The sequence below is a fragment of the Hirundo rustica genome, chromosome 10, assembly GCF_015227805.2.
Source record: "Hirundo rustica isolate bHirRus1 chromosome 10, bHirRus1.pri.v3, whole genome shotgun sequence".
Classification (NCBI taxonomy): Eukaryota; Metazoa; Chordata; class Aves; order Passeriformes; family Hirundinidae; genus Hirundo; species Hirundo rustica.
Window position 1 is genome coordinate 2453629 of NC_053459.1, and position 25522 is coordinate 2479150.

The window sequence follows — 25522 nt, forward strand, 5'->3', positions numbered from 1 at the left end:
CAGATAAAAGAGGAGAATGATGTCATTTCAGGGCGACAAAAGCAAAATACTTTCCATAAATCCATAAATTTCCAGCTCGATGGGCATGATCCTGCCTGTAGCTGAGATTGGTGGGTAAATGGTATCAGCCAGAGGGAAGGACCTGAGATACCAACATGCAGCAGATTTCCCCCCCACCTTCATGTAGGCTTCTGACCCACTGGATTTTGATTCTGGTCCCCCCTTTCTGAATTTTCCTTCTCTTGAGCATCACTTATGGAACAGAATGTGGGGAACATGACAAGTCCCAGATCCTCCTTTTCCCTCAGCTTGCCCCGGTCCATTCCTTCAAGGTGAGGGGTTTTCTAGGAGGGTCCCAACCATTCCTCTCTCACAGGTGCCCTCCCTGGTGTTGCAGTTAACCCAGCGTGTTGCTCTTGCATGAACTGAGTCAGAAAACCTCAGCACAGCCTTCTTGAGGGCTGATTTTGTTATGAAGACCAAAACTGGCTCATTTTCCCTGTCTTCTTTACTGACTTTTTAATTGTGGGTTTACACTTGTGTCACATGGATGTGAAGTGCTTGACTCAACCCACAACTGGTGCCTTGCTTCTAGTCATTTTTCATGTTGCTCTATACTTATGACATTAGAAGAAGGTCAGAAACTGGAATTCAACTTTCCTGTCAGCTGGTAGCAGCAGTCTTTAAAACTATCTTTTTGAGCTGGAATTTCATATGGAGCACTGGTGAGTGTTTTGGTCAGGAAGACAGAGAAAGCCTGTTGAAATGAACACTCAGAAGTAAACTAGCTAGCTTTGGACTTCAGGAAAAAAGTAGATTTTATTAATTTGCAAAGCCCAGTAAAACTATGGATTTCTACTAAACCCTTCCTGGTTTCAGCTTCTCAGACACTTCCAGTTCAGTGTGTGCCCTGTATCCTGTCGCTGTTTCAGGTCCTTGTGCAGAGGCAGCGTTACTGGGCACTCCAGAGAAGGGCTGATGCTGTGTGCCAGAGTTCCTTTGAGTGTGGGAGAGCCTCCCTGAGTGAGCTACAGGCGTGGATTTCATGAGATTTCTTTCATCCCTGCCGCCTCCCCACTGTGCCCAAAGGGTGTTTCGTCCCCAGCCTTCAGCTGCCCTGATCTCAGGAGGCCACAGCTTGAGGCAGCCCTTGGCCAGAGGCTGGCAGGGGCAGGAGCAGGAGCCACGTGTGGGAGCAATGCCTCTGTGTCCTGCTGGGCATAAATAGTTTGAGGGCAGACGGGGAGAAAATGGCAGAACCATTTTTCATCTTTACTGCCGTCCAAGCTCTCAAGGCAAAGTCACCCTGACGGACTGCAGGCTGTGACACAAGTCCTAAAACTTCTGATTGCTGGTTGCTGCCACCGACCTGGCCTGACACAGACAGTGGTGGCAGTGCTGCCACGTGGGCTGGGACCTTGGGTGGGGTTGGTGTGGCTCTCTGGCAGGATGGATGTGCAGGCTGGCACCTGCCCTGACACAGGCTGAGGGGGTACCATGGGGCACTCTGTGCTCATGGGCAGCATCTCTGTGTTCATGTGCACGTTCTGTGTTCCTGTAGCTGTGCTTTCAGCACAAATTGCAGGTTTTCACCTAAGTTGCACAATGCCAGTTGTGTTTTCCATGTCCTGCATGAAGTAGCAGCTACCAAAATGGCAGCAGCCATAAAATCCCTAGTGCAGGGCACTTGAAGAAGGAGCTCCCCCAGGGATGCCACCTCGTGCTGTGTGCCAAGGTGAGAGAGAACAAATATCCCAGTTCTGTTTAGGATCCTGTTCGTTGGCTGTGAGATTGGCAGTGCCCAAACCCAGAATTTGCTCCAGCTCTCAGCATCATGGGAACAGGAGGGGGCCTTGTGCTGGTGGAGTCACTCTCTGCCAGCTGCTGCCCAGAGATCTTCCCTCACTGCTGCCCAGAGATGCTCACTGCTGCCCAAAGGTCTCACTGTGAGCAGAGACCCTCCCTCCCTGCAGAGCAGCTGCTGTGTGCACTCCTGGTAAAGATGTGGTGGAAGTGAACTGGGATTCTGCAGGCCTGGGGAGAGCAAAGCTGAGACAGAGGAAATGGCAAGGGCTAAGATGTAACCCTTTCTGAACACAAGCAGAAAACCTGAGGGAGATGCAGTGTGATAAACAGTCGTGGCTGTGACCCTGGCTGGGTTTGTCACAGACCCTGGATGGGTTTGTCAGGGATCCTGGCTGGGTTTGTCACAGACCCTGGCTGGGTTTGTCACAGACCCTGGCTGGGTTTGTCACAGATCCTGGCTGGGTTTGTCACAGATCCTGGCTGGGTTTGTCACAGACCCTGGCTGGGTTTGTCACAGACCCTGGCTGGGTTTGCCACAGACCCTGGCTGGGTTTGTCACAGCTCCTGGCTGGGTTTGTCAGGGATCCTGGCTGGGTTTGTCACAGACCCTGGCTGGGTTTGTCAGGGATCCTGGCTGGGTTTGTCACAGACCCTGGCTGGGTTTGTCACAGACCCTGGCTGGGTTTGTCACAGACCCTGGCTGGGTTTGTAACAGATCCTGGCTGGGTTTGTCACAGACCCTGGCTGGGTTTGTCACGGACCCTGGCTGGGTTTGTCACAGACCCTGGCTGGGTTTGTCACAGACCCTGGCTGGGTTTGTCAGGGATCCTGGCTGGGTTTGTCACGGACCCTGGCTGGGTTTGTCACAGACCCTGGCTGGGTTTGTCACGGACCCTGGCTGGGTTTGTCACAGACCCTGGCTGGGTTTGTCACGGACCCTGGCTGGGTTTGTCACGGACCCTGGCTGGGTTTGTCACAGACCCTGGCTGGGTTTGTCACAGATCCTGGCTGGGTTTGTCACAGATCCTGGCTGGGTTTGTCACAGACCCTGGCTGGGTTTGTCACAGACCCTGGGTGGGTTTGTCACAGACCCTGGCTGGGTTTGTCACAGACCCTGGCTGGGTTTGTCACGGACCCTGGCTGGGTTTGTAACAGATCCTGGCTGGGTTTGTCACAGACCCTGGCTGGGTTTGTCACAGATCCTGGCTGGGTTTGTAACAGATCCTGGCTGGGTTTGTCACAGATCCTGGCTGGGTTTGTAACAGATCCTGGCTGGGTTTGTCAGGGATCCTGGCTGGGTTTGTCACGGACCCTGGCTGGGTTTGTCACGGACCCTGGCTGGGTTTGTCACAGACCCTGGGTGGGTTTGTCACAGATCCTGGCTGGGTTTGTCACAGATCCTGGTTGGGTTTGTAACAGATCCTGGCTGGGTTTGTCAGGGATCCTGGCTGGGTTTGTCAGGGATCCTGGCTGGGTTTGTCACGGACCCTGGGTGGGTTTGTCATGGACCCTGGCTGGGTTTGTCACGGACCCTGGCTGGGTTTGTCACGGACCCTGGCTGGGTTTGTCACGTGCTGCTCACACTGCTCAGGCCCCTTGGGCCACTTGTGCTGCACAGAGTGCCATGGGGACGGGGCCAGAGCTGCAGCAGCACGGCAGGGCAGCGAGGCTGCACAGCTCCCTGCTGGATTCCTGCATGGAGGAGAGCTGCCCTGGGCATGCCAAAGAATGCCCAGAGTCCTCCAGCTCCCCTTGCAGCCCTGGCAGCCTGTGGCTGTCAGGCAGAGCACTGGGAGCAGAGATGTAATGTTCCATTCCAAAGGCAGCAAGAGGAAGTAATTCGAAATGAATTTTGCTCATCAGTCAGAAAATGAGTTATTATGACGATCTTTCCTTTGCTGGGTCTTCACTGGTTCTCGTTTCTAAATTTTAAGTTTTCCCAAGGTAGCAGAGATTGATGTGAAGCAACACCAGCTACGTAAGCAAGAAACACTTACTCAAATAATCGATTTTAATAGTTGTTTGCATTTCCTTTTCTCAGTAGATGTTCTTAAGGCTGATTCTCATTTGAGTTTGAAACAAAATGTAATGATTTTCTTTATAAGCTTTTTCACTAAATCCTGTATTTCATTTTACCAACGGAAGTTGAAGTCAGCTATCAGTACATTTTTATTTAGCCAATACTGTGTTTCACAATATATTTCAGCCTTATTTTTTAAAACTCTTCTGTTAGTATAAGCCACATGGCAGCTTTCCTATTTACCATATAAGTAATTTTTAAACACATGGTGGGCCAGTCTGGGAAGCGAATTCCAATTAAAAAGTCCTAAAAATAAATTTTTTAGAAATGTTTTTAATGGTTAAGTGAATGTGCTGAACACATATGGAAAATAATGTTTATCTAAACATGCTTTACATTTCCAACAAGTCAATAACATAACAAAGACAGTATGGTCCCTGTGTCCTTTAAGACTGCAGCCATTTTTCATACCCACTTTTTCCCACAGCTTGAAAGGACATATTTAACTTCTGTCTTTCAGCTTCCAGTTGCTTTTCTGGTGAAGTAGGCATAAAATTGATCTTACTGAATTAAATGAAGATAAAATCTTCTTCTCCCACTTAAGAAACTGCTGTGCTAAAGCATGTCAAGAGCAGTGAACTCTGGTCCTGTGTGCATGGTGGGACATCTCCATCCTTTCAGAGGCTGATCTTTTCTGAGAGCATCAGCAGCAAGTACACAGAACCAGAAATAACATGTTACTTCATTTAAAGGCTTTCACTTCTGTAAAAGTATTAAGCATTTCTCTAAGTTGGCCACCTCTTGATCCTGAAAAGACGGTGTTAGTGTTTGTAAATAGATGTTAGGAGAGCGTTGTTCCACAGCAGTGGTGAGTGGCAATACCCTCATATCCCCCTGTGTATTTCCTTGTCACTGGATGTTGTCCCAGCTCTGGCTGTGGAGCTGTGCAGGGTTTGCATGGCAGAGATGTGTGGGTCAGTGTCCTGCAGAGTTTCCACGTGGCAGCAGGAAGCAGCAGGTCCCAAAGGCTCTGGTGTCAGCAGCAGGGCTGGAGTGGGAGGGTGCAAGGGTGCAGCTCACCACAGCCAGGTACCAGCAGCAGCTGCTGCAGCAGGCTGGACTTTCTCTTGGTTTTCCTTTCTGTCATTCCAAACCACTGATGAGGCTTTCCAAAAATGAGCCGTTCAGTGCCTGAGCTGGAGGTTTGTGGTGCTGCAGACTCAGCAGCAGTTCACAGGGTGCAAAATGCCCCAGGGATCCTTTGCAGGACTGGCTGTGCTCAAGGAGGACCTGCAGGCCCAGGGTGGGAAGCCTGCCGTGCTTCAGACTCCCCTTCCTGTGAACTCCATCTGAGGCTCCAGGCTGAGATAAGCTCTTGACCTTCAGGGACTGCTCCTGCAGCAGCTCCTGTGCTGGCTGCCTCTTGCCCTTGTAGCCTCTGGCACGGCTGCCCAGACCTGCCCATGACTGGGTGACCTTGAGGGGTGCTGGGACCTGCCCTTCTTCCCCAAGGGAGGTGTCACCTCTGCTGAAGTGCCTCATGTTTTCTCATGTCCATCTGTCCCTGGCAGTTTGTATGTGAGATTGCACTGAAACCATTTTTGATCGAAGTTTCAGTCAGCCCGATTCCCCCTGCAAACCCAGGGGCTTAATATCCCTTTCCCTGAGCTGGCTGTTGTGCTCCCTGGATCATCACCCTGCCATCAGCTGCCTTCTTGCTTTAAACACCTTGGCACAGCAGCTCCTGCAGCCCCACACACACCACTGTTCCTTTCCAGCACTGCTGCATGCAAAGCTGGGGGAGAATTTTGTAATAACATTGCCATTCGTTTGGATAGAGTCAAATCAGGCTGGATGAGAAGCGTGCAGTCATGAACACATCCTTATGTATTTCACATATTACTTTCCAGTATTTCTATCCCTTATTGTGTTTTAATCACAGCCCTTCAGGGATAAAAACCCATAGGTGTTCTGAATAGAATAGAAATAATGCAGGAAAGCAGATATATGTCTCCCATATTTACCTGGTGGTTAAAAGTCAATTGAATTTAGTTTTCAAGGGATTGAAAATTGTACCAGCTGGAAATACCTGTGTTAAATGAACAGAGCAGGGAGTGTGTGGAATAGGCAGGTGGTGGCTTGCAGTATTTTCCTCTGGAGGGAGAGGACACGACAGCAGTCTGTCAGTGAATCTCTCTCATTTTAATATCTGAAGGCAGTTAGGTACTAGACAGGAATCTAAAGACATAGATCCTCCCAGTTAGCTGTGGGTGCTGCCTCTGGAGCCTTTGTCACTGCTCTCTCCACGTGCCCTCACCCCTGCCTGGAGGGAGACGGGAACAATGCTTCTCCCTGTTTTGCTGCCCCAGTTTGCCTCGATTACCCCAGCCTTCATACTTATTTTTGTTTTCCTGAGTCTGCAGAATGGCCATTTGGCTGCTGGGCTGGCAGGGCTGGACGCAGGCAGTCCATCTGGCCTCAGCCCCAACAGCAGCTCTGGTGTGCTGGAGCACGAAGGGCACGGATTTGGGATCAGCCTCCATCCTCCACATCCCTCCCGCGGCGCAGTGCTGAACACAGTCAGGTGACAGCAAGAGGGGCTCTGAACTGTGCTGGGCTTTTCTGTGTCCTCCCAGTGCCACCAGACCCCAGCACAGCCACCCCAGCACGCTGTGCCTGCACCCTCAGCCCTGACAGGTCCGGGAACTCGATGGATCTTGAATGATGGGCTTGGCGAGGCTTAAACCTCAGCGCGCTCCAAGGACTCGTGGCTGTGCATTTATGGAAGGAAGAGGCAAAATAATGACTGGAGTGATTATACAATTCATTAGACTTTGAAAGAATCATATTTCTGTCAGCCCTGCAGCTGTTTCTTTTAGAGTTCCACTCTGAAAAATTGGAAAGCTTGGTTCATTTAACGCACGTCAAGGTGCTAATTACATCAGGGCTGGCATAAACATGCACGAGGCAGCTGCTGACCATGTGCTGGAGGGAGCAGGGTGTGCTCCCCACAGCAGCTCCCTGCACCAGCCAAGGGCTGGGCACACCTGCAGCTCCCACTCCTGTCACCAGAGAAACTGGGCACTGAGTGCCCAGTGAATGGAGCAGATTCCCAGTTACACACGTGGAGGTGCGAAGAACATCACGGCCCTTCTGGGTTTTGATCATGGTATTTGAGGGTCCCTCCATGAGGAGACTGTAAAAGTGAAATGTTGCCCAGCATGAAATGGCCACGTTGCAGATGGCTCTGGTCACAGAGCTGGCCAGCTCCCCTGTGAAACACAAACCTCTCCTCTGAGCTCTGCTTTGTTCTGACAGAGAGCATGGCTGGCTTTCTGAGCCCGTTCCTGGGCTGTTGGGCATCCCACAGGAAGCTCAGGAGCATCCCTCACCGCTGGCCCAGCAGGATCAGCTCCTCTGCTTGACCTGAATTTGTAGCTGCTGTTCTTCACACCGGCAACTTTATCCCAACTGTACGATTCCAGCTGAGGGGTTTGGGGTAATTGGAGTGGCTCTGAATACCTGCATTTCCCAGCACACACAGCCTCATCTGTGGCATGGAGAGCTGACCTGCCTTCCCTCAGACACTGCCCCAGGAGGGGTTTTTCACAGCTGGCAGAAGTTCCCTCGCCTGCCATGGACATTCCCATGAGAAGGTGAGAGAGGCCCTAGGAATGGCTCAGGCTGTGTGGCTGGTTCAGGGAGGCCTCCAGCTCCGGGTGCTTCTGCCTCCCTGCCTGCCTCTGAGACCTGCTGGGGTTAACTGGTGCTTCTGGAGGTTAGAAGGGCCATTCGGAGAGCAGGGCCTTCCACCTGGGAAAACAGACCCGAGAGTCAGTGCAGGCACATTTTGACAGACATCTGGCACATCTGCAGGGGTTTTGTTTCACCCCAACCAAGCCCACATCAGACCAAACCCGCGGGTCCCAGTGCCCAGCTCGGGTCTGCTCCTCGGGGAGGAGAGCCAGGAAGGAAATGGGAGAGCAGGCACAGGGCAGGGGCGTGCTCAGGGTGGGGAACACCACCAGCACAGCACACAGCTCCCTGCAGGACACCCTCACCGCCTTGGGCAAGATTTTAGAGGGAACAGAGCCCACAGAACATCAGCTCCACCAGCAGTGTGAAGGACCAGCTCAGCCTCGTCCCTCCTTCAGCTGAGCTGCCCTTGTCCTCTGACAGCCTTGGGGGGTGACAGCGCTTCCAGCAGCCTGGAGATTTCACCCAGGCTGGCCTCTCTCTCCGTCCCTGAATCTTTCCACTCTACCTAACCCTGCTTCCCCTGGGAAGCAAGGCACAGATGGCTCACAGCAGCCTGGGGCAATGTGCAAGGGGAGAAGGGGGGGTAGGAAAAATACCAGCAAGGGTTTGACTTATTTTATTGGTGTTAAATGCCTTTCAGATGTACTTAAAGGGCCCTGAAGGCCGAGGAGTCCAGTCACATTGCAACTAGGCTGCAGGTTCTCATTTGCTTTTAAGCCAGGCTTCAAAAGTAGAAAGGATTTGGGATTGGAAGATTTTTTATTTTTTTTTTCCTTTTCTTTCCTTGGTTTGAAGCCAGCACTTCAAAAGCAGCATCTGCAGCTTGGCTGCAGGCTCTGGGTGCCAGAGGGGCTGGGCACAGAGGAGCCCTGCCACTGGCCTTGGGTCACTCCCATGCCTGGGAGGCATCTGGAGAGCAGTGGCACAGCCCAAACCGTGCTGCTCTGCTGGGAGCTTGGTGCTGCCACTGGTGGAAGGATGGTCCAGACACCTGTGGCTTCCCAAAGCTGCACTTTTCTCCATCCCTCAGGCAGCTGGGGTGGGAAGGAAGGATCACTGCTTGACCCTGTAACTCCAGGATGTGACAGGGCTGGTCCCAGCACTAACACCTCTTCAGGTGTTCCTGAAGCTTTCCTCTCTGCATCCCACATTTTGGTCCTTCCAGGCACCTTTTCAGGAAATAATTAACTTGTATAAAGAAATGGATTTTGGAGTGAGGAGGGTAGGGCAGCTTTTAGCTGTGTGTGAGTCAGATCTTCACTTCCATGGTCCTTTCAGTATAGCTCAGGGTATTTTTGGGGGGCTTTGAATATTTTCCAAGCACTAGGCATTAGGGTAATGACAGAAATGCCTCTCCTCTTTGCCTCTCTCTATTCTTCTGTGGGACCTGTCAAACAAAGTCACAGTTCAGAAGAGTAAAAACCCTCCCAGTGCTGCAGGGTCAGGGGGAATTGCACCCCTCTTTTACACCGAATCTCACACTGTAAGAAGAGCTCTGCAGATCAGTGGTGCTGTTTGGAAAATCAGCATGTAACCTGGGGAGAGGCTTCAGAACAGGTCATGGTGGGGCTGAGGGAGAAGTGTTCCATGGTTCTGGAACAGTGCTCTTGTTACCTCTGAGCATCTGTAGGCGTGCAAAGATTGGGCTGAACATGCAAATCACAAGTTTGATTTGTTCTTCATAAGTACAGGGAAAGGATGAGAAGGTTTTTTCCTCTGTTCTGGAGAAATCCAGCCCATTTTGGCCAGAGTGCTGCTGTGTGTGCTCTGGGCTCTCCAGCCCTGGCCATCCCCAGGGCTGGCAGCCCTCAGGTGTCTCTGGGCCCTGTGCAGGAGTGTCTCATGCCTTTGAGCTGAGTTCTTTCCCCATTTACAAGTAGTTTGTCCTCCCTGTGTTTGTGCTTCAGAAAGTTTATAATTGTTCTAAAGTTGTTTCGGTCCTGTGAAGGGTAACTTGGCTCTCCCAAAGCACAAAGGGAGAGAGTTGGTGACTTCTTGTTCTCCTCAAGATACCCTCCTGTGTTTCTGTGATTGTCTGCTTGGAAAGCACATTAATAAAGTACATGGCAGGAGCTTTTTTTTTTTTTTTTTTTTCCTTTCTTTTGTTAGAAGCCTTTCACACTGAATGTTTTCTAAATTGGCTGGGGGGTGGCAAGGAACCCAGTCAGTGCCTAATCCCCCAGCCCATCCTCTCAGCAAATGGCTTGTGAAAGTCATTAATTTCCCTGTAATTGATTTAAACATTGCTCAGGAGGAGGAAAAATTAAGGAAACCAATGACACTCTGAATAGAGAATGATGTGTTCTCAATTTGCTGTCAAATTATCTCCACACGTGCTCATTCTGTGCTGGTGGCTGAGCAAACACGGAGCCAGGGAGTCACACAGCAAATCCCAGCTCCAGAACCTGTGATGAGCTCCAGCACCAGGGCAGGAGGCAGGAGAACCTGCCAAGGACTTCATCTCCAGCAGTTCACATCTGGCTGGGCGGTGGCACCAACAAAACGTGAGGCACATGAGGGTGTGGAGAGTGCCATGGGAAATCCCAGAGCTGGACCTGCTCCAGCCTCCTTGAAATGGCAGCTCGTGGTGGAACTGGGCTTTGTATGCGGCAGCCACCTGTTCCCCTCACATTACCTCATTGCTGCTACTGTATCCCCAGCTGTAAAGTGGCTTTAATTAAAATTATTCACTGCTCAGCAAGACTGGCCCCCTATTTTGGGTGTATCTTAGAAGATAACATTTTTTCCTTATCACTTCATCACTGGGCTCTTACTTCAAAGGGCTGTACTCGTGGATGTCACTGTGATCAGAATAGAGTATGTGGATTTTAGCTGAGCAGTGACGTACAATCAATGTATTTTTAGGCTGAGCTTAGCTTTATTTTGCATTTTTATTTATACCTCTGACAACTGAATGAGTGCCCTGGCTCCAAGCCATATCTCTCAATAATAATGATCTTTTTTTCAGATTCTTGGGAAACGGCTTCTCCACTGTATTGTGCATGTTCTCTTGACATCTTAATGCAGTTTCTAGGTCACTGAGCTAAGAAAAGACTATGGGTGCCACTAAAGCCTCCTTAAAGGAGAACCAGCCACAGGCTGGGCCAGGTTGATGGCACTTAGAGAAATCAATTATTGTCACGCGCTGCCTTCACGCTGTGCCAGACCAGTTCAAGATGAAGCAGCTTTGTCAGGTTTCACTCCATCTGCAGGACTCTTCATGCTCCTGCCCTCGGGCCACCTGTGGTGAGTGGATGTTGCCCCTGGATCCGTGGGGTGCTGCAGGTCTGTGCTGGGAGGCTGGAGGCACTCCCTGCAGATCTTAGCTGGCACCCACTGGCTGTTGGGCAGGGGTAGCTCCACGTTTCAGGTTCCTTTGAAGGCTGAGGGGTGAAAGCAGAAGCACTGGGAGGTGAAGATGTCTCAGTGTGCAGGTGGAGGTCAGTCTTGCCTTTGCCAGCCTGGAGGAGCTGCTTCACTCCCACTGAGGGCGTTCATGTGCAAGGAGCTGCCAGGGAGGGAGGGAGGGTGTTGGAGTCCAGGGCATTCCTTTGGCTGCCCTGGAGGGTCAGAGACCTGGCCAGGGGGGTCTGCGACCCTGGCCCAGAGCTCAGAGGGACACAGGCTTTGATCTCAGTCCATGGGAAAGGCTTCCTGCACTGCAGGAAGGATTGCAAGCCACAAGAGTGTGAAAGATAGTAGTTTAGCTTATCACAGGATGAGAAAACAGTAGATTTGGGGTTTTAGTATTGAAGTGAATGAGAGCAAGATGGAGGATTTGGGGCACTGTCTCCTGCTTCTTCTTTCTTCTTCCCTCACTCCATTTTCTGCAGTGATGTGGCACAAAGTAGATTAAAGAGATTGGGTCAAAGTAGAGATGACCTGTTTAGTATAAGTGATAGGTATTGGCAAATAATGATAAATAAAGAATACGTAGCAATTAGTATAAAAGATAACGACAGCCCAGTTCGGGAGGAGTCATGGAGTCATCAGATGCCCGAGCAGCTGCACAGACCTTTGTTGGGCACTGAGAAATTTGTAAGATAAGAAACAATAAACAAAGCATGCAACCTTGAAAAATCAGAACCCGAAGACTCCATCTTTTTCTTGCGTTTAGCTCAAAGCTTTGCAAAAGGCAAAAAGACTCTAAAACCACCTGAATCTTGGAGAAAAAACCCGAGAGGAGGGAGGGTGTGAGTCCCCAGAGCTCCTGTCCCCAGTGCCACTGCTGGAGCTGGCTGTGCCAAGAGATGAGGAGGCAGGACAGCTGCTGTGCTCCCCTGCTTGTGTTGTTGGATCCATATCCTGGGGGGGAAGCTCAGCCCCTCCGAACCAGGGCTGGGATTCCCGTGTGGGTACAGCATTGATGAAACAAAACTGGAAGCTAACTTCAGCAAACTAACCCATGAGCACTCAGAGATGTTTGTAGGACTCTGTTGCTTAATATGCTGCAAGTCCCCCAAAGGGATGGTGCAGGATCAGGACTGGAAGGGGCTCTGGTAGCCCCAAGCTCTCACTCTCCTCTGCCCTGTGTGGAGCAGTAGTCCATGGGCTGGGTGGAACAGTGAGAAACTGAGCTCTGGCCAAGAAAAACACAGAGAAAACCCTTCCTTTCTCAGTTCCCCTCTGCAGCCCGTCTGTGCCAAAGGACTGCTGCTGCCAGCAGGAGAGGCTGGAGTCCTTCTCTGGGGAAAGGGAGTGGAGCCTGGTTCATGCACCTGCAAAAGTTAATGTTTATCCTTTCTGCCAAGAGATCAGGCTGAGCACTTGGCACCTGCCAGATTCAACAGAGCAATGGCTGGTGATGGATGGGCACCTGCTCATCTTCAGAGAGAGGCCGTGGGGCAGGGAGCAGGGGCCAGGCTCCCCACTCCTGTGGCAGTGGGACACTGCACTGTCCTCCAGGAGACAAAGCCACCTTGTGAGAGTGACAGACTGCCAGTGCACTCACAGCCCCCTCTGGCATCCACAAACGTTCCTTACTGGGCTGCTGAAGTACTTTTCTTTTTCCCCCACGCTCTCAGGAGTTGAAACTGAGCCTCAGGTGCCATTGGTGCCTGCACCCACTGCCCCAAGGCAGGCGGCAGCATCCCAGAGGAGCCGCATGGGCATGGACACGGGTGGTGTGGCTGGTGACAGGCAGTGGGGCTGGTGACAGTGGGGCTGGTGACAGGCAGTGGGGCTGGTGACAGTGGGGCTGGTGACAGGCAGTGTGACTGGTGGCAGTGTGGCTGGTGACAGGCAGTGGGGCTGGTGACAGTGTGGTTGGTGACAGGCAGTGTGACTGGTGACAGTGGGGCTGGTGATGGGCAGTGTGACTGTTTTTGGACAGTGTGACTGGTTTTGGACAGTGTGACTGGTTTTGGACAGTGTGACTGGTTTTGGACAGCGTGGCTGGTGACGCTGGCATGGGGAGGGGGACAGACGGCAGCTCTCTGTAGCACAGGGCCTTGGGGATTCTTTTCTGAGCCAAAGTCTCTCTCTTGCCCCTTTCAGTGACTCCCACAGGCCCTGGCACGGTGTCAGCAGCTCTGTGTCCTTGTTGGTGGCCATCCTCCGTGCCTGGGGACCTGCCCACCCCAGCTCAGGGGTGCTTCCCGCAGGCAGCGCTGCGTTCCCGTTCTCCGGAGCGTTTCTGCTCCCTCCCTCGCGGGGAGCGCAGCGTGCAGGGATGTGTGTGGGTGAGGGCTGATGCCCTGTGCTTCCCCTGGGTGCCGTGGGAAGTGCCACGCGTCGGGACTGTGCGGGGCGAGGTGACAGCGCTGGGTAAGCCGGAGGAGCAGCGCTGGGCTGTGCCAGGGAAGCACAGGCTCTGCATCCCCGCTTCTCGAGCGCCCTGATGGGTAAGATGGCCTTTCCCCGCTGCCTCCCGAAGGTTCCAGAAGGTCTGGAGCTACAGCCCGTGTCTTTCCAGCCACCATTCAGCCGTGGTTATTTAAACGCTGAGGTGAAAAATGAACTGTTCCTTGCTTGCCTGTCCCTGTGAGGTGGTCTCGGGGTTTCACTGCGATGAGGTGTTGGTGTCCGTGTGCTGCGGCAGGACAGAGCCTCCATCTCCTGGTGGCACAGGCACATGGCAGCCACGCTCTGCCTGCAGGAGTTGTCCCAGGACAGGGACAAACCCAGAGCTGGCTTTGGGGTGCAGGGGGTTCCTGCCAGGCTCAGCCCCTCTAGCCACAGGTTTATCCACAGTCACCTTCTTTGGGCTGCCAGGCCAGGGAAGCAGGCTCTGTTTGGGTTCCCTCTCCAAAACTTACAAACTTTTGTCCTCATCCTGAAGAAGGTTCCCACAAGGTTATTTTAGTGCATTCCTGCCCCGTGAAGCCTCAGCACCATCCGGCACGTGTTTTCCAAGGTTTAGTGGAAGTGAGGTGCCACCACTCCGGCAGTTTCAGGAGGGGGGAGCTTAGGGATTTTCTCTGATACAACCTCTGATACTGGGCTCAGCGTGTTCACACTTTCCCAAGGGTACCCCAGAACTGAATCTTTCTGGAGTCCCCCAGAAGGCCACGTTCAAAGCATTTTTCACGGGTAGTAAAGAGAGTTCTCAGCATTGCTGCTGCAGCTGGAGGCCCAGGGATTTTTTCAAGATTTACCCCTTTCAAGATTTGCCCCTTCTGTCACTTTTCTCCCCTCTGGGCTCCTTGTGATCATCAAGAATCTGGAACCAAGGGATACTTCATACAGACATTCATTTTTTTTCTTTTGGAAATGATTTTAAAAGATTTACAAGGGAATTGCAAATGGACCTGAGCAAAGAGAAAAATCACCACAAAAGAGAGAAGATAATAAGACGGGGAACGTGGAGCTCTGCCAGCACCCCTGCAGGGTCTGCCAGGCTGTTCCTCACCCCTCAGTACACTGCCAGCCCTTGCCCACGGCAGCTGAGGGACACTGGCCCGTGGCTGATGGGCTGGGGGACACTGGAGCGCTGCTGAGGCTGTGGCCCTGCTCCCTGGGCTCTGTGCTTGCAGGACCAGGGTGGTTTCATTAAAGGTGGCACAGCCAGCTCCAGAGTGAGCTCTGCAAAGAGCCAGCTGCAGTGCAGGGTCTGCGAGCTGCTGGCACTGCCTTGGCCCAGCTTGCCGCCTGCCTGCGGTTCCTGAAGTGCTCAGCAATCACTCCCCGGTGTCAGGTGCTCTCAATTGCCCATCGTTTTGGATTTGTGCAAGTCTTCCCCCAGGACTGTTCTCCTTTCCAAGGATGCCAGCTGGGAAGGTTCTGTGTCCAGGGCCCCGCTGTGCAGCCCCCCAGGAGGCTGGGGTGCAGTCTGTGTGGGACACCTGTGTCTGCAGGATGGTGGCAGCGGGCCCCTGCAGAAGGGGCAGGGTGGTGGCACTGCTGGCAGAGGCTCCAGGGACACGCATGCACCATGTCAGTGCCCAGGCTGCAGCTGGTGACAGCCCGAGATGTCCTGGTGGCCACCAGACCCGGCTGGAAGGGGGTTGGTGCTCGCAGAGAGGTTCTTCCCAGAAGCCTGGGCTCAAACACAGCCTGAGGAACTGGCAGCTGCCCCAGAGGTCCTGTCCCTCCACCAGGGAGGAGGAGTGGGGGCAGGAGTCCAACAGTATGAAGTTTAATAAGTCTAAGTGTCGAGTTCTACATTTTGGCCACAAAAATCCCCTACAGCGTTACAGGCTGGGGACAGTGTGGCTGGACAGTGTTCAGGTGGAAAGGGACCTGGGGGTGCTGGTCGACAGCCGGTTGGATATGAGACAGCAATGTGCCTTGGTGGCCAAGAAGGCCAATGGCATCCTGGCCTGCATTAGGAATTGTGTGACCAGCAGGAGTAGGGAGGTCATTCTTCCCCTGTACTCGGCACTGGTGAGACCACATCTTGAGTACTGTGTCCAGTTCTGGGGCCCTCAGTTCAGGAAGGACGTTGAGATGCTTGAGCGTGTCCAGAGGAGGGCAACGAGGCTGGTGAGGGGCTTGGAACACAAGCCCTATGAGGAACGTTTGAAGGAGCTGGGGTGGTTTAGTCTGGAGAAGAGGAGGCTTAGAGGTGACCTTATTACTCTCTACAACTTCCTGAAGGGAGGTTGTAGACAGGTGGGGGTCGGTCTCTTCCACCGGGCAGCAACTGACAGAACAAGGGGACACGGTCTCAAGCTACGTCAGGGAAGGTACAGGTTAGATATTAGGAAAAAATTTTTCACTGAAAGAATAATAAAGCACTGGAATTGTCTTCCCAGGGAGGTGGTGGAGTCACCATCTCTGGATGTGTTTAAAAAAAGACTGGATATGGCACTTAGTGCTATAGTCTAGTTGAGGTGTTAAGGCATAGGTTGGACTTGATCTTAGAGGTCTCTTCCAACCTCATTATTCTGTGATTCTGTGATTCTGAGGGGCAGCGAGAGGGGCAGTGGCTTTTCCTGGTCCGTGTCCCCGGGGGGCCGTGCTGCCTCTCGGATCACAGCAAGGGAAGAGGGGAGTTCACCCCATCCCCCTGAGCCGTCTGACCCTGCCCTGTCCCCACAGGTGTCCCTCAGCCACGAGTGCACCCGTGCCATCATGAAGCTGATGTACTGCCCGCACTGCCGGGGCATGTCCAGCGTGAGGCCGTGCAACAACTACTGCCTGAACGTGGTGAAGGGCTGCCTGGCCAACCAGGCCGACCTCAACACCGAGTGGAAGTACCTGATGGGTAAGATGGCCTTTCCCCGCTGCCTCCCGCTCCTGAGCTCGCTGAGGCTGTGCTTGGCACGTGAAGAGGACGGTGGGAGGCTCGGGGGAGGTTGGCAAAGCTCTCGGTCCTCCCGGTGCCCGCACGGCAGCACTCAGCGAGCTCCTCTCCCTCTCTCTCGCTTGTACACGCACAGCTGCAGGGATCTGAGGCCTGGGGGGCCTTGGTGCTTGTCTGGGCTCGTGGAGGCACCAGGGGAGATGACCTTGGCCTTGGCCTTTTCTTCCCTTGCCTCGGCCCCCTCAGCCCCAGCGGCTCAGGGCTGGCGTGCGTTGGCATCAAGAACAAGAACCCCACGAAGGCAGGGGGTGTCGCCTGCCCCTGGAGGGACGCTGCGGGGCGCACAGCGGGGCCGGGCTGCTGCCTGGAGAGGTGCCCGGGCCAGCTGCGCCGCGGCGACCTGGAAACGCTCCCTGAGGGAGCAGCTGGGGGCCTGCCGCAAAGGAGGGGTGCTGCAGCGCACCCCCACAGCCCAGCGGGCGTTCCCGTGTTAGGAAAGGAGTTGAAGCCTCAACCCCTGAGCTTTGAAGCCTCACTCTTGAACTTTTAAGGCGGAAGAACCAGAAACTTCCACGCTCCTCTCACCGTAACTGGCCCAGTGCCAGGACAAAGGCACCTGTTGGACCTTTGAGCTGTTCCTCAAGGAATGTGGCTGTTTTCTATTGGGCTCCTTGCCAAAAATCCTTCCTAGATCCCTGGATACTAAAGAGAGAGCACGGAGATTCTCGGGGCTTTTCGGGGTGTCTGAGCAGGTGGGAGGAACCTCCCTGTACTATGCATGGCTTTTACTCTTTTGTTCGGTATAATTTGTGATTTTCTCTTTAATTAAAACCCTTTTTGCTTTTTCAAAACCCCTCCAATCAGCCATCTCGCTAATTTTTCTATAAGCCATTTCTGGGAGGCTGCTGGCAGCCCTCAGAGTGTGATGAGCCCTCATGGGGCTACGAACACGCAGGCCTCACGCAGAAATTCATCAGAGGGGGAGGAATTGTCCCTTCCCCAGGGGTTCAGGGGCCCTTTGGCCTTTCTGAGCAGAGGCAGCCAACCGTCCCTGTCACTCTCCTGGCAGGATGACAGCCTCTCTCCTGAAACATCACTGTACAGCTTTCCTTGATTGACAGGGAAGCAATTCCACGTGCATTTTGCATTTATTCTGGCCTCCTCTTCCCAAGAGCCACTGTCAGGGGGTGATGGCTAGGAGGCAATTGGAGCTTCTTTCAAATTGCAGTTGTACATTTCAGTGTCAGGAGTCACAAACTGATCAAGGACGGGAGCAAATCCTGGAGTCAACAGCAGCAGCCCGCTGTGGTGTCCTTCCTCCGCCCTCCTCCAGGCCCTTCTGTGGAGCCAGAGACGATTTTATTACACTAAATACAGAGTTACTATTTCAGTTTGACAAATTAGGGCAGGGCAAATTAAGGGAGATTTTAATAGTAAGTGGTTCAAGTATAATTTATCACTATTTAGGGGTGTAACCTTTGATTTAAATGTCTGTATCTCCAGATTAGTGCCTCTGCAAGGTACTATTTGTCTGAAATATACAGTCTCAAAAATGACACCACAACCCCTGAGTGGCATCAAAATTAAACTACAAGCTCTTCAGTGTTATAGGAGATTTTATTTCCCAGAATACAGAAAAAGTTACCAAAATTTACCTCCTTATAATGAGAGCATATAGGCTGTCCTTCCTTCAGACCCAACTGGAGTGCTGAGAATTGTCTCTGGAGGTAGGCAGAGGTCGATAATTCTTTATAAGCCAAGCACAGTCCCAAAGCAGACATCCAAGCAAGAACTTCCAGGCCAGGCAGGGGTCCTTGGACATCAGAGCTCTCCAAGAGGAACTGAGAGCTGAGGCAGCCCTCAGTCACTCCCTGTCCTGTTTACCAGTTAGCTGTGGGCACACTGGTCTGCTTCTGTACCTGTAGAGCCCAATATTTCCCTGGCTGTTGTCCTTCCAGAGGTGAAGGTGAGAAGAATTACTGCTTTTCTCACTCCTTCACTGCCACAGAAACTATTTCCCACATCCACTACCTCTGGCCCTTATTGACCCCAATTCTCCCACTTTCTCCTGGCTGCAGTGCGTTGCTCAAGGCATGCACTGAAAAAGGAGGGTGAGGGCCAAGAATTGCCCTGTGTTTCTTAATAATTCTGCACCAGTTTTGTGGTTTCCCCTTCTGGATCACCCAGGGAAACGCTGGTTTCTTCTGGTGAACAATCACCCAAAGTGTATTCACCATTTGCAGGAGGTTCCTTCGCCACAGAGAGTGGCTTTACTACATAAAGTAAGGAAAACAAGTGTGCACCTGGGCACTGGTGAAAATGGAGAGGTGTCTCCCAGCAAGGAGACCTGCCAAGGGCCCAGCAGCTTCTCCCACCCAGCAGGAGCTGATCTTTCCCTTGGTTTGGCCAGTGGTGATGGGAGCTGTCCCTGCCTTGTTCCCCCAGATTCCCTGATCGGGGTGGCCGACCGGATCGACGGACCCTACAACGTGGACACTGTGATAGGCACCATCCACATGAGGATCGCTGAAGCCATCTCTAACTTGCAAGAAAACAAAGATTCAATCACCAGCAAGGTAGGAGTGTGTGCCTGGGCCTGCCTGAGGACACATCATGTGCAGCTGCCAGGACCAAATGCTCTTTTGTGCTCACTGTTCAGCTGGACTGGGGGAGATGAGGAGGGAAAGAGAGCCAATGCCCACTCTTTTAACAATAAATGACCTTGGTTTCCTACCACCCGTCTGACACAGGCAAAAACCTTTGCAGATGTTTCCAAATACTGCTCCCTGCCAATTCCAGCCAGCCTCCTTTGGGTACAGGCACAGGAGGTGGGATACACTACATACACAGTGACAGGGGGGCCATGAGGCATTTGCACAAAGTGCACAGTCCCCAGTGACAGGAGGCACTTCAGCCTGCCCCCAGGGGACCTTCTGCAGTGGAAGCACTGGGCTCTCAGGTGGGACAGAGCTGCAGTCTGGCAGTCCATCTACAGAGTACAAATCAGCCTCTCCTGGGCCTCACCTACTGTCTTCCAAGTAGGTATCATGAAGGTCTCTTCTGTTGGTCTTCTATTTTTAGTATATTTATCCCCTTAACCACGGTCACCTCTGTAGCTGCAGGTAAGAGAAGCTTTGGGAGCAAAAGCAGCCCTCCAGGGCTCCTGCCTTTGGCCCAGACACTCCCCAGGTCCTGCAGCTATCCCACAGTCAGGGCAGAGATGCAGATGAAAGAAGTGGGACAGGTCCTAACTGGGTTTTGGATAAGGGAAAGGCCAGAAGTATTGCTTGGCAAACAGGAGTTCACTGGCACACATCAAAGCTCTAAGGGCAGCGTGCATCCAAGCCCTGGGTTAGGTTTCTTTCCTGACATGAAAGGCAATGTTCTTTCTTCCCTCATCAGGTGAGACCGAGCCTTTCCACATAAAAGCAAACCCATGGTGTGGGAAAACACAGCATCATCTGCAAAGAAAGCTGTTTCCAGGGGGAATACAGTAAATCTGGTGAAATGAAAGGGGCTAAATAGTCTAACTGGTGTTTGACTGGAGCAACCAAACGTGTTTGATAAGCCCCTCAGTATGACCTGGTGAATGGAGCACTCTGCTGGTGGCACAGCTAGCAGAGAGCAGGAGCTGCAAAGCTCTGAGCTCTGGTTTTGAGCATGGCAAAGCCATTGGATGAAAGATTTTGCTGTCAGCTGAGTTCAGGACTGTCCCAGGTCAGTCCCGGCCATCTCAGAGCTAAGGACATGACTCAGGCCAAGAGCAGCGCTGTTGAGGGAACCCCCCAGGCTGGCAGCCACACTCCCACCGTCAGAGGCTGTCACTGCAGCCCCTAAGAGTGGCAGGTCACAAGCCCGGGTCCCCTCTCGACTCCTGCACACCCCACTGACACAGCCAGACCAGGTCTCCTCACTGGTTTCATCCCGGGTTTCCCATGGCAGTCTCAGATCTCTCCTTCCAGAAAGCAATTTATTCACAGCACAGTAACACAAAAAATGCTTGAGCTGGTTCCTCCCAGAACAACAAAGGAACCCCTGGGCTTTTCTCCCCTCACAGTCCAAGCATGCAAAAGTCTCAGCGGGCTCTCCCAGTGTCTGCTCACCTGGCTGGTGCCACAGGGCCCCGTGCCCTTTGTTATGCAAAGGGTGGGCAGTGCACAGCCTCTGGTGGGCCACCAGGAGCTGAATCTGCAGTCCTCAGAGTGCCTTCTGTGAGAGGAGCCAAGTGGCCCTTGGCCCCAGTGCCACCCTCAGTGACAGCAGTCACAGGCTGTCCTGGGACCTGGGCAAAGCTGTAAAGCAGCAGTGGTGGTACTGAGCCTTGTGTTCAGGGCAGCACGGAGCACTCTCCCTGCTTCCTTGCACTCCCTTTTCTCCCCGTGGCTCTCATGGACTTCAGGCAGCAGGAGCTACCAGAGGCTGCTCTCATTATTCAGGAGACTATTGACCCCCTCAGTCTGCTGGAGCTGCGTTTTCTCCAGCAGTAGTTTGCACTTCTCACCTGAAGCGTTTAGAGTGGCAAGAGGTTTGCCTTGGTGCCACCCTGTGCTGAAGCTGCCACTGTCCTGGCCACCTCCCCAGACTTCTGTCTCCTGGAAGAGGCCATCTGCCAACAGCAGCAATAGGCCAGCAAGATACAGCAGTGAAAACGAGGTGGTCTTTTAGTAGAACCAAGTTGAAAACGCTCTACCATGCACTTTTCTGGGTGGGTTTTCTGCACAGAGCGAACGAGACCGCTGAACAAACAAATTGGCGTGGTGCTGAGCTGCTGGGGCCATCAGATCCATCTGGTCAGCAGGACAGAGCACCAGGAGGGGCCTTTGGAGGCTGAGCGTCCCTCAGGCACACGGACACGGGACTCTTGGCTGGGTTAGGACTTGGCTGTGAGAATCCACGAGCCAGCAAGTTCAGCAGGTGGCACGAGCTGCGTCAGCAGAGCTCTGTCTGTGGCCCTGACTCCTCTGCTTTAAGGGGACACCAGGCAATGTCACATTTATCAATAGTTTCTGACAACACCCTGGCAACCACAAGCAGCTTGGAGCTCTCTTTTCCATCAGGTGGCTTCCCTTGTAAAGGCTGGTGTATTCTGACTCCAGGTGACAGTGCAAATCCCTCCTGACCTCGGCTGCTTTGTCCAGCCCGGCTCTGAGCTCCTGCCACCAGGGACACTCGGCTGCCCAGCCCTGGTGATCTGCAGCAGAGCTGTCGCTGCTGGACTAGTGATGCTGAGGCTGGGAGAAGCAGGTGTTTTCTGGACACACTTCATCTCATCCGAGGGGCCGGGGCTGGGGATTTGTGCCTCCCAGGAGCTTCTGCTGCCCTCTGGCTACAAAGCCCACCTGGGCAGGTAGTTAGGATGACAGGAGGTACCTGAAGATAACAAATCACTTCTGCTGCCTCTTTTGCCCCGAAACATCCAACCTGCCAGATTGTGGCACATCTGCTGTCCTTGCAGTGCCCTGGTTGGAGGCACATTGATTTCCCAGGTGGGGATGTTGATTGCAGGAGTCATGGGGATAGTTCCACATCAGTCTGTTGTCCATCAGTGAAGCTCCCATGCTCTGTAGTTTTGAAGCCCACACCGCTGATGTAATGCGTGTGAGCAACTTCCATCTTGTTCTTCCTAGGATTTTATTTTCCAGTCATAAGAAGAACAGATAAAATTGCTATAAATAATTTAATACCAATATTGGTGACTCGTCCAAAAACATGTGTTACTGCTGAATATTTTGCTTGATAGTGGTAACCAAAACCAGTTACAATGTGCTGAAAACACATCTGGCCCTAGAAACTAAGCCAGAATCTCTGAGAATCTTGGCAATAAGGAAGGATAAACATACTTAAGGAGGAAAAAAACCCCGTAACTGTGGAGTGTTAAATAACTAAAGCAATAGCATCAAAACATGGGCTAGAGAGTTTGGTTTGTTTTTCAGGTATTCCAAGGCTGTGGAAATCCCAAAATCAGCACAAAAGGCTCCAGCAGTGAGGACAAGAAGAGACGGGGGAAGGTGACATTGGAAGCCAAATCCTCTGCACAGGCACTGGAGATGCTGGTGGGTTTGTGTCTGGAGCTGGTCCTGGGTCCTGCAGGTTGGGTCACTCCGCTCTGGGGGCTGCTGAGCTGCTGATGTGAAGAAGACCAGATGATCAGGTGCTGGTGTAACCCAAGCAGACCTGGTCTTCTTGCCTCTGCACAGGGTTGGCTCTGTGTTGCTGATAACCAGTTTCCCAGGGATGTGGTGCCAGCCTTAGCTGAAGAGGCTCCTAGTCTGATGTCTCCTGTCTTCTCCTGGTTGGTTTTGTGGTACTGAAACAATCATTGGCATGGAACCTTCAGCCTTGGGCACTTGGGTTGATGATTGGTCTTAAAACCAGATTTTGTGATGGTAAAACAAAAAATAGGCAGAATCTTTGTACTTTCCTCCAGCCTGGGGCACCCCGGAGCTCTCGTGGCCCTGAGCATCCCCTTTGCTTACAGGTTTTAGATGCCAAAGGCAATCTGACAGCTCTCAAGACATACTGGATCACCCTGCCCAGCAGCCTGTGCAGCAAAAAAGTCATGGCCAGCTCGGCGTCGGATGACAAATGTTGGAACGGGATGACCAAGGGCAGGTATGGAGTGGGTCACAGTGCCAGGAGCAGCAGCCTGGGGTGAGAGGAAGGGTTTGAAAAGGCACCCACACATCATCACAGCCAGCCCCACTTGTTCAGAGTGAGCAGTCCGTGCCTGCCCATAGAAATGCTGCATTTCCTCAAAACCTCGTACCTGGGAATCTCAAGCCTGGTGCCTTCTGCTGTGTGTTGAGGGTTAAGCACTGAAATGCACTCACCATGAAATAACTGTGCAGTTTTCCACTAAGGAAGCAGTTTTGCAATTCCACATGCACTCAGAAGGCAGCAGGGCTGGTTTTGCCACACAAACTCCACAGCTGCTGCAGAGAATCGCATACACATCCCTGCTCTTATCCATACCTGCTCTGAAATGCTCCAAGAGGGGCACCTGGGTGAGATCAAACAGCGACAGAAAGAGTTCCTACCCCAGCCAAGGTTAAAGGAGGGAGATTGGCAGCTGCTGCACCTCTCTGCAGACCTCTTGGGCCTGGCTTTGCCAGCCTGGAGTCAACACCTTCAGTTCTTCCATATTCCACATTGTTGCCAGCAGTGTCCTGGATCTGCAGGAGGAGGAGGACCAGGGCACTGCAGAAGGCAGCAGTGCAGCTCTGGTTGACAGCTCCCAGCTAATTAAGCGTCTCTGGGAGCCTGTCTGGTCAAACTGGGCTGGGGCCATTCAGTGGATTTAACCAAGCAGGGATTAAAATGCTCCTCAGCCTCCCACGTGGACAGAGATTTTCCATAGGCGAGTGTCACTGTGGGCTCATTAATACCAGCCTGAGAGCAAGCCCCGTGCCTTTCCTGCAGGAAATCCCTCCCCCTGCTGGGACAGGGGTGCTGCAAGGCCACCCAGCCACCTCCTGCAAGCTGAGACCCCCCTGCTGGGGTCTGGCCATGGCAGCATGGCTCAGCCCTCCAGAGAGCTGGGCTCCTCCCAGCAAACACCAGCTCCAGAGGCTGTTCCAGGAGTCAGTGGCACTGACTGCAGCCTCTCTGGGGCTCACAGAGCCTGGATTATCCCTGCTGTCTGTAGGGAGACCTGAGCTGAGCTGGGGGGAGACATCTAAGCCTTTTGCCTTCCTTCCCAGTTACCTGCCCGAAGTGATGGGGGATGGCTTGGCTAACCAGATTAACAACCCAGAGGTGGAGGTGGACATCACCAAGCCAGACATGACCATTCGCCAGCAAATCATGCAGCTGAAGATCATGACAAACCGCCTGGGCAACGCCAACATCGGCAATGACGTGGATTTCCAGGACACAAGTGAGTGTAGCAGAATTGGAGAGGTGAGAGGGGGGTGAGAGGGGCTGAGCGTCCCTGCAGCCTGCACAGGCGTCCCTGCAGCCTGCACAGGCATCCCTGCAGCCTGCACAGGTGTCCCTGCAGCCTGCACAGGTGTCCCTGCAGCCTGCACACGTGTCCCTGCAGCCTGCACAGGTGTCCCTGCAGCCTGCACACGTGTCCCTGCAGCCTGCACATGTGTCCCTGCAGCCTGCACACGTGTCCCTGCAGCCTGCACACATGTCCCTGCAGCCTGCACACGTGTCCCTGCAGCCTGCACACATGTCCCTGCAGCCTGCACACATGTCCCTGCAGCCTGCACACGTGTCCCTGCAGCCTGCACAGGTGTCGCTGCAGCCTGCACACGTGTCCCTGCAGCCTGCACAGGTGTCCCTGCAGCCTGCACACGTGTCCCTGCAGCCTGCACACGTGTCCCTGCAGCCTGCACAGGTGTCCCTGCAGCCTGCACACATGTCCCTGCAGCCTGCACACGTGTCCCTGCAGCCTGCACACATGTCCCTGCAGCCTGCACAGGTGTCCCTGCAGCCTGCACAGGTGTCCCTGCAGCCTGCACACGTGTCCCTGCAGCCTGCACAGGCGTCCCTGCAGCCTGCACAGGCGTCCCTGCAGCCTGCACAGGCGTCCCTGCAGCCTGCACAGGCATCCCTGCAGCCTGCACACGTGTCCCTGCAGCCTGCACAGGTGTCCCTGCAGCCTGCACACGTGTCCCTGCAGCCTGCACACGTGTCCCTGCAGCCTGCACAGGTGTCCCTGCAGCCTGCACAGGTGTCCCTGCAGCCTGCACACGTGTCCCTGCAGCCTGCACAGGGGTCCCTGCAGCCTGCACACGTGTCCCTGCAGCCTGCACACATGTCCCTGCAGCCTGCACACGTGTCCCTGCAGCCTGCACAGGCGTCCCTGCAGCCTGCACAGGCGTCCCTGCAGCCTGCACAGGTGTCCCTGCAGCCTGCACAGGTGTCCCTGCAGCTGCTGCTGCTGGGCCCTGGGGGCAGGGAGGGGCTGTGGCAGCCTGGCTTTCGGCCTGGGGCTGCTGAGGGGCCGCTTGAGCGTAGCCAGCTTGGGGGCTGCTGGAGGCTGTGCTGTTCCCAGTGCCTTACTGAAACCTGCAGGGCTGTCTCCAATCCTGCTGACAGGGCCATTGCTCCTGTCTGCTCCAGAGTTTCCAGCCGCTGCAGCAACAGGTGATTAAAGCCAGCAGGAGGTCGGGTATGAGCCCGTGTCCCACGCTGAGGGATGCAGAGGGGTGGCCAGGACAGGGCTGGTGGCCAGAGCTCCCGGGGTTGCAGCAAGGGGAAGGCCTTGCCCAGCAGAAGGAAAGCGGGCCGTGCTCACCCCA

At 53.5% G+C, this 25522-nt stretch overlaps 1 protein-coding gene across 1 annotated transcript in view; it reads left to right on the forward strand.

The window, feature by feature from the left end:
• Positions 1 to 25522, forward strand: part of GPC1 (glypican 1) — a 202297-nt gene that overhangs the window by 172721 nt on the left and 4054 nt on the right. Inside the window, exons 4-8 of the mRNA XM_040074106.2 lie at positions 16067 to 16232; positions 18717 to 18847; positions 22205 to 22324; positions 22750 to 22883; positions 23972 to 24147. Of these exons, the coding sequence (XP_039930040.1) occupies positions 16067 to 16232; positions 18717 to 18847; positions 22205 to 22324; positions 22750 to 22883; positions 23972 to 24147 (727 nt within the window). The remainder of the gene's footprint in view (positions 1 to 16066; positions 16233 to 18716; positions 18848 to 22204; positions 22325 to 22749; positions 22884 to 23971; positions 24148 to 25522) is intronic.